This window comes from Sphaeramia orbicularis, chromosome 14, assembly GCF_902148855.1.
Source record: "Sphaeramia orbicularis chromosome 14, fSphaOr1.1, whole genome shotgun sequence".
NCBI lineage: Eukaryota > Metazoa > Chordata > Actinopteri > Kurtiformes > Apogonidae > Sphaeramia > Sphaeramia orbicularis.
The window spans coordinates 14,739,229-14,747,101 of record NC_043970.1 but is presented as its reverse complement, the minus strand read 5'-3'; the positions used below and the strand labels follow the sequence as shown (position 1 = coordinate 14,747,101).

At 37.1% G+C, this 7,873-nt stretch overlaps 1 protein-coding gene across 1 annotated transcript; it reads right to left on the bottom strand.

Annotated features, from left to right (window-relative positions):
- Positions 1-345: 345 nt before the first annotated feature.
- On the bottom strand, positions 346-7,320 carry ccni2 (cyclin I family, member 2). The gene is made up of 5 exons (XM_030154993.1): positions 7,006-7,320; positions 5,708-5,864; positions 4,340-4,474; positions 1,604-1,678; positions 346-1,510 (listed from the first exon to the last, which is right to left on the bottom strand). Exons 2-5 carry the CDS (start codon positions 5,819-5,821, stop codon positions 1,361-1,363), a joined length of 474 nt encoding a protein of 157 aa, XP_030010853.1. The 5' UTR covers positions 5,822-5,864; positions 7,006-7,320; the 3' UTR covers positions 346-1,360.
- Between the last annotated feature and the right edge of the window lie 553 nt (positions 7,321-7,873).

Below are 7,873 nucleotides of genomic sequence, written 5' to 3'. Positions count from 1 at the left end.
ATTTTTCCTGGTCTGGAAAAATTCACTCACATTTCCACACTTTCCATCACTGTGGAAACCCTGAAATCCCCCTGGATCAGCCTTCAGTCAAACATTCCAGATATGGGCTCGCCAACATTTTAGATTTAATGATGAGGTTTATCTCTTTATTAGCAGTTACTTGGCGGACAGTTCTCTGGTGTTTTATCAACTGCAGCACTGCGTACAGAAACACACTGCTGTGGAAAAAAACAAAACACTGTGCCATAAACTAACACAGCATGACAATTAAGAACAGAGACAACTCACTTTGATACACATCCGACTCAGATCTATGAGGTTTTTTTTTTTTTGTTATGTTTGTTGATGTTTGACAGCATATATGATCTAGAATCTGCAAACACCCCCCCCCCTCTCTATCTCGTGGCAGCAGGGTTTCGGTTTCCAGTGTAGGGCTGCAGGGAAGAGTTAGTCAGAAGTGCCTTGGCCTGATATGCAACGTGCTTGTTGTTTTGCTGGCAGCTTGCAAACACAGTCGAACGTGGCTACAGAAAATGTTTTACAGCTCTATCCAGACCTCGCGCTGAAATGCGTCTTTGTTGCTTTACTTTTGCACATTTGTGGTATTTGGCCTGAGTAAAAAAAAAAAAAAAAAAAGAAACTAATCTGTCACCAAACTGTTACAAAAATTAAAACTGCAGATGCAAATAATGAAAAAGTGAGTGCAAAAGAAATTCACCAAGTTTATCGGTGTAAAAGTATGTGATTAGCAGTTACTTAAAGTAAAGTACACCTTGTATCTCAATTTATAAAAGCAAAAGGAGTAAAGTGTGTAAAGAAAGTGGATTATTTTACTGTAGCTGATGTCAGGAAACAGCGTTAGGTTATATTTTATTAGTATGATAAAATTGACTGGTGGACAGTTTACAGGTCACTTTTAGCCTGATGCATTGAACCAAATGTACATCTATTTTATCTTATTGTCCAACTTGTTGACTAGCATGATTTTCGTTCGTTTCTGGGTGGAGTTATCAGAAAGGTCAGGACACACTCCAATAAAGGACTAAATGTAGGTTTATAGGAATGGGCACAATAAGTTCAAGTGGTGAATGCACAATCTTTACAAGGACCAACTTAAATGAAAGGGCACAGGTTTGGGTTGTTTGTTGTTGTGGGTTTGTAAACATCCTCTCTGTGCGAAGAAAATGCAGGCATGATGATGTGACGTGTGCTTTTTGTACTGCTGTGTTTTTTTTCCGACAAGCTTGGGTCCCGAATTGACAAAGCGTTTCTGAGACACTTTGACAATTGAGACCCAGTAAAAAAAAAAAAGAAGAAGAAAAAAAAAAAGCATTTTGTTTGCCTGTCTGTCTACTGAATTCTAACTTACTATGTGAATGAAGTCGACTGGTGTTGCGGTGTACAAGTCCCAGTGCAGCTTGTCGAGAATGATCCTCTCCATGCGAAGAATCTCCGCTGTTGAAAAGTTGCATCCGCTCTGCACAACTAGGTCTTTAACAGAGCCTATTACCTGTGTAAACAGACAACGACAAAGGGAAATAAATAAACTTATCGTTTTAAAATAACAAAGAGTGATGGTTTTATGTCGCTGAAGAAGTCCTACCTCATCCTCCTCATTGATTTTGGCAGCCAGGATCAGTGAGGTAAAAGCAATGCATTTCAAGTATTTGGGTTGAGCCTGGAAGGGAAAACAATTACACTTAAAAATAGTAGATTTCATAAGCCATGTTTCCATGTAACTGTCACGCACATTTTACAGCAAACTCTTGGGATGTTGCATCATGTGGAGAGAAGTCAGTCAGTAGATGATGGTAAACAGGGTAATGGAAAAAGAAATGGTGATTTTTTTTTTTTGTTGTTGCCATGTTTCTTTGCTTTATGGGAAAATTCCAGGAATCGGTCTGCTAACCAGTCATGTGAGTTAAATATTTTCTATATCAGAACTAATTCAGAGAAGGTGTTTTCATCTCTCATAAACTGCATTAACTCTTTTTTGCATTTCTCAAATTCTACCTTCATCACCCTTTTATTCTGCAGTACTTGAAAAATATACAGAAATACATTTATGGAAACACAGCTGTAGTTTACTTTTTATCATTATGAGCACTTAATGGTTTCGTGGGTGGGGTCGCCTGGAATTCAAATGGGGTCGCCTGAAATTTCTAGTAATTGATAAAAATAAAAACTTACTAATAAAAAATATATGGTGAGTTGACAGAGAATGAATGAATGAATATTTATTTCGGTTATGTACAAAACACATACATATTAAAAAAAACAAACAAATATAAAATTAACACAGCTGTTAACTGAAAAAGGAAGAAGCTGAAGCCAGAGGCTTATTTCTGCTTCTCCTATTCCCATCCTTACTCCAACTCCACACCTGAAGTTACAGCAGATAAAACATGAACACAAATTATTCTACATTCAGTTTCTTTAGTCACTTTGAAATCATGTTACTTTCATAGCCCTTGAGAATTTGACAACTTAAAGCTTTTTTGAAACTCGACAGTGAGCTACACAATTTCACTTCATCCTTCAATTTGTTCCATAATTTGACACCAGTAACAGAAACACAGTGATATTTAATGTTTGTTCTTACTTTACATGTTTCAAAAACAAACATCCCTCTTAAATTATAATTCCCTTCTCATAACTGAAAAATTTTCTGAATACAAACAGGAAGATTTTTACTTTTAGCGCGAAACATAAATTTGCGTTTTTAAATATACAATATCAAACAATTTTAGTAAACCAGATTCTACAAAAAGTGGATTACTTGATTGGAGATAACCATCTTATTTATTACTCTAATAGCTTTTTTTTGGAGTTTAATTATCGGGTCTATATTAGTTTTATACACATTGCCCCATATTTCCACACAGTATGACATATATGGCATTACAAGTGAACAATACAATATATGCAAACATTTTTTGTTTAACAAATCGCGAGTTTTATAAAGAATCGCAACAGCCTTAGACATTTTACGTTTGATATATTCTATTTGTGGTTTCCAACAGAGTTCATGGTCAATAATCACTCCCAAAAATTTTGTTTCATACACCCTTTCAATTTCAATTCCATTATATTCAGTTTTATATCATAATTTACCCTAGCACCACCAAAAACCATAAATTTTGTTTTATCTTCATTAAGTGATAACTTATTTATGTCAAACCATTTTTTTTAACTTGATCAATTCCTTTTCCACAGATAATCCCAAACCATAAAAGACATGACAAACTGTGAAGCTGAAACTGAAGCACTGTGGTACTGTTTATCTTTCAAATGTTCATTGTGGTCGGTTTCAGATGCTGCAGCTCTTTCATAATTCATAGTTTGAGTTCTTGTTTGTTCAGTATTAATTGTTAGCCTTGTAAATCCAAGATGGACTGACTGTACATATCCTGACCAAGGAAAATCAAATTCTCACTTTGTGCAGTAATCTACACCTGGCTTTTCTACCTCCGTCCATAATAATATACATTATATAGACTAAATGTGTCTAAAATTAATGTTTATTTGCAACACAGTATAGCAAACTATTATGTGACCAAATACAAATTAATTTTAGCAAAAAAAAAGCAAAAAAAAAAAAAAAGCAAAAAAAAGGCTCCGATTTGAATGTCTGGGGTCGCCAGAAATTTGTGATGTTAAAATGGGGCCACGAGCCAAAAAAGGTTGAGAACCACTGGTTTATGGACACCAGTTTAATGATTTGCCAGATTTTTGACCTGATTTTTTATTTCTCTCATTCCATTTTATTTGTCAATGAATCCTGTAACTAGGCTTTTTTAAGACCACAAAGACTTTTGGGAACATGAGCTCCAAAATGTTCCAGTATTTGCAACACACATAAAACCTACACTAAAGTTCAGCATGCTTTGAAAAGTTAAAGGTTAACTTGCTCTATTATCTCTGCTGGGGAATTTTGTGTAAATAAATAGTACAATGTACTGTTGTGAACACACTGGTCAGGGTGTGAATATGTGTTGCTTCCTGAAAGCGTCTGTACCAGTCGGGGGCAGGTAGCCTTGGTAACGGGCCAATATGACAGACTGCCACCTACAGGGATCTGCTCACCTTCTGTCACGGTCCGTTATCTCAAACATGTCATTACATTCTGGGATATTTATGTTGGCCAGGGCAAACATATAGTAATGTCTACCTGGAAATAGTATGGAATTCACATACTATTGTTTTAATATTATAGTTTCAAACATCTAAAACAGTTTGCACATTCGTTTAACCTACTAATTATCATATTAGTATTGAATTTCAGACAACACTACGGTGTACTAAGATAGAAACTATGATGCCTTGCTGTGGCGTTTACCTTGACAGCAGACAGCAGTCGGTGCAGGACACACACTCCCAGTGCAAACGTCTCTGGACAGAACTGGAACAGCCTGCTCATCTCTCCGAGCCAAAGGATCACTTCTTGGTGTTGGGATGAAGAGGTGTCAGTGCCCTGAGGAGACAAAAGACACAAACACAGTTTAATGACTCACTCAGATATTCAAAGGACACTTATCCTGTGTATTGGAAATTTACACAAAGTTTGAAAGTAGACTTTTATAGAAACGGGAAATTTATGATTACCAATAGTTAGAAGAGTTAACCATATCTGCAAACGAAGACAGCACGAGGGTCACTGAACTTTTTGTGGAAAAACTACATTAAACTGGAATTTTGATTAAATGCAGAGTATTTCATTATACAACATGGACTTCTAATATTTTAAAACATAAAATTAAAGATTTCATTATGACAGCAGGTTTTTTTCCTCCCCTCCAAACAAAGCCATTTCCCATAATTCTTCATCAGGGTTCATACACATTTTTTCAAGGTCAAATTTTGGCACTTTTCAAACACCTTTTCACTCATTTTCACATTTTTCCTTATCGCTGAGGTAAAACACAGATCTACAGGAATACTTATACTCATGATTTTTTTTTTTTCACTTTTTATCACAATAATGTACATTGTATTATACTATACACATCTAAAATTATGTTTCATATCAGTAAAAAGTTTAGAATTTAAAAAGACAACGCAAAGTTTTATCTAAAAACAGGAAAGCCACTTGGTGTTCTTTAGGTACACTCACAGAGACAAAGATTAAGATAAAAATGTACCTGGAGTCGACCTGACAGCACCCAGTAATTTTCTTTTTTGACAGTTTTATTTTCCAAATATATCATCTCTCTGTACATTGCTTTGGCTTGCTATCTCACCTGGTAGAGTTAATATTAAAAATAAATAAATCAAATCACAGAGTTAGAATTGAAAGCACTTCAACTAAAATTCATGCACTTTTCAGATCTTGAAAATATAACATTGAAATGTAAGCATTTTCAAGGATTTCAAACACCAATACAAACCCTGCCTGATGCTTCCTGTCCAGTGAAGGCTCTCTTCCCTCTCATTTTACCAAGAGAGCAAAAATTGATTTTCTTATTTCTTCCACTCCCTGCTGTCATCAAACTGCAGAGACTTGAGCTCAACTGTTTCCTCATCAGCTATGGGCTTATCCACCAAACATTCCAGTCAATAAAACCCAGAGATGCACCGAGGAGGCCAACAGAGGCTGCCAATGCTCCTGAGCAACTGCCTGTTATTCACTAATATTGAAAAACACTACGTTACCAAGCTGGAAACACATTTATTATGGATAGTTTTACAAATACAGCCTGTATCTGACCTGGATGCATCCATTCTTGAAGACGGGGACCTTCCATAGGCGAGCCTCCCGGACCAGAGCGGCCTCCAACAGGACGGCCAGCCGACGGCTCTCCGCAGATCCTGGGTTCTTCATCGCCTCTCCAGCACTGGCCAGGCTGCACCCAGGGCCCACACACCTGACCAGGAAAGGACAGGAGGGAGAGACAGCAAGAACAGAGGAGGAAAAAACACACTGGTTCACACCTAGTCTGAAGAATTCATATTGCCACACTGGATTAGAAACGTATACCTGCTGAACTGACACCAAATCAAAGTGATACAAAATTAAATCAACAAATCTGGGTCACTGAGTATCACATTCAAAGGATTTAATGAACAAATCTGGAACTGAACATAAAATTGGAAAAGGAATTGAGGTCAAAGTTTATGCAGATTTTTTCTCTTCTACAATTAGCACCAACAGTTAAAACACACAAAACAAAACAAAACAAAAAAAGAACAAATGTTAAAAATAAATAAATAAATAATTGTTATAATTGCTGGGACCTGTACCAAACAACACTGGTATTTAAGGCAAGAGTATAAAATGTCAGACCCTTGGCCATAAAATAATTTCAATTCCATTACTCATAGACTTCAACAATTATATTAGATGTTGACATAAGTAGGTGCATACACCCTTTCACTTCATTGAGTTCAGTCCAGACAGCTTATGTAACAGCAGAACTTGTAGACTTTAAAAGCGACTTTTAACATTTTACAGCTTTATTTTCATGCCACTATTTTACTAAGACTGCAGAGTAAAACCACTTGAGAACACAGATCTAGTTAAAGTAAGGGAAATTTAACTAAAAAAAAAAAAGGGGTGGAAAATAAGAAAAAACAATCCAGCACAAAGTCTGAACTTCGAAAACAGGTTCTCTAAATTTTAAAGTCTTAACTCACTGTCAGATCTGGCAGTTTGGCATAAACTGGTAAACATCCACTGGTGACAGAGCCAAGTATGCAGCAGGAAATGCGCATCCAGTTTATTCAACAACAGCGCCGTTTTTCAGACTGTGCAAACAAACAGCGTCGAAATAAGACAGCAAGATGCAAAGTTTAGATGTGATATATGTGATTTGTTTTAGAGGCCGTGCATAGGTCCTACAGGATGAACTAGTGCCCAGCACAGACAGGACCCAGGCGGGATAATGGGCTGCAGCTGCTGCAGCCTGATGCACAGTTGCTGCTGCAGACAAAAAAAAAAACAAAAACAAAACATTTGTCTTCCTCTTTTTTTTTTCTCGTTGTGTCCTTTAGCTCGATCAGTCTTACCTCTTCGAATTGAAAAGCTGAATATCTCCTCTGCGGCAGGTGCATTTATCCGGCTTTTCCCGTTACTGGTGCATGTTTAGGGAAAGCAGCAAACAAAAAGCAAACACTGAGGGGATGTTGGACCAGAAAACAACCTCGGAAATAATCGTGTTTCGCGGTGAGTATACGGAAAGCAGCCGCATCATATAAAAATGTATAAGTATATAAAAACAAAAAAGTAAAATAATAACCGTAAAAAGCGCAGAGAGATTTAAACAAGCGGGACTGAGGCTAAAATAAGCGCAAAAAAAAAAAAAAAAAAAAAAAAAGAGAGGACAGGAAGCAGAAAACCAGAGGATTGAGGACAGGCTCTGTTTTGAACGATCCTGACTCCGCCCCCTGTGACGTCATGGAGGCTCTCCCACGGAAATGTGTTAGTGGGTCAGACATACGGGCCCCCACTCACAAAATGGTCGAGCTTTCACGGGAAATGGAAGGTTTGGGCTGTGTGAGCCAGAGACATGTTTGTACAGGAGCTGCTGGCTGGATGAATACTCCTTTATAGAGTCACATTTAGTCTGTTTTTTTTTTCCGTTTGAAATCCAGCTCCTCTCCTCTGTTAGCTTTTTACTGCTATTTTCTGCTTATTTGTCAATTGATCTGCTACATTAACACTACTGCTCCATTTTATTTTGTTACTGTTCCCTTCTCATAATATGTAGTTATGGTCATTTACAAGTCAAATGTATTCCTCTAATTATAATATGGGTCACGCCATAAAAAGACACTCCCCCTTTTTCTTCCGCTATTGGTTTCTTCCACACGCACGGCATGCACGTGACATCTGTGCTGGAATGGAGACAATCCACCTAAGGATGTAATCTGATCA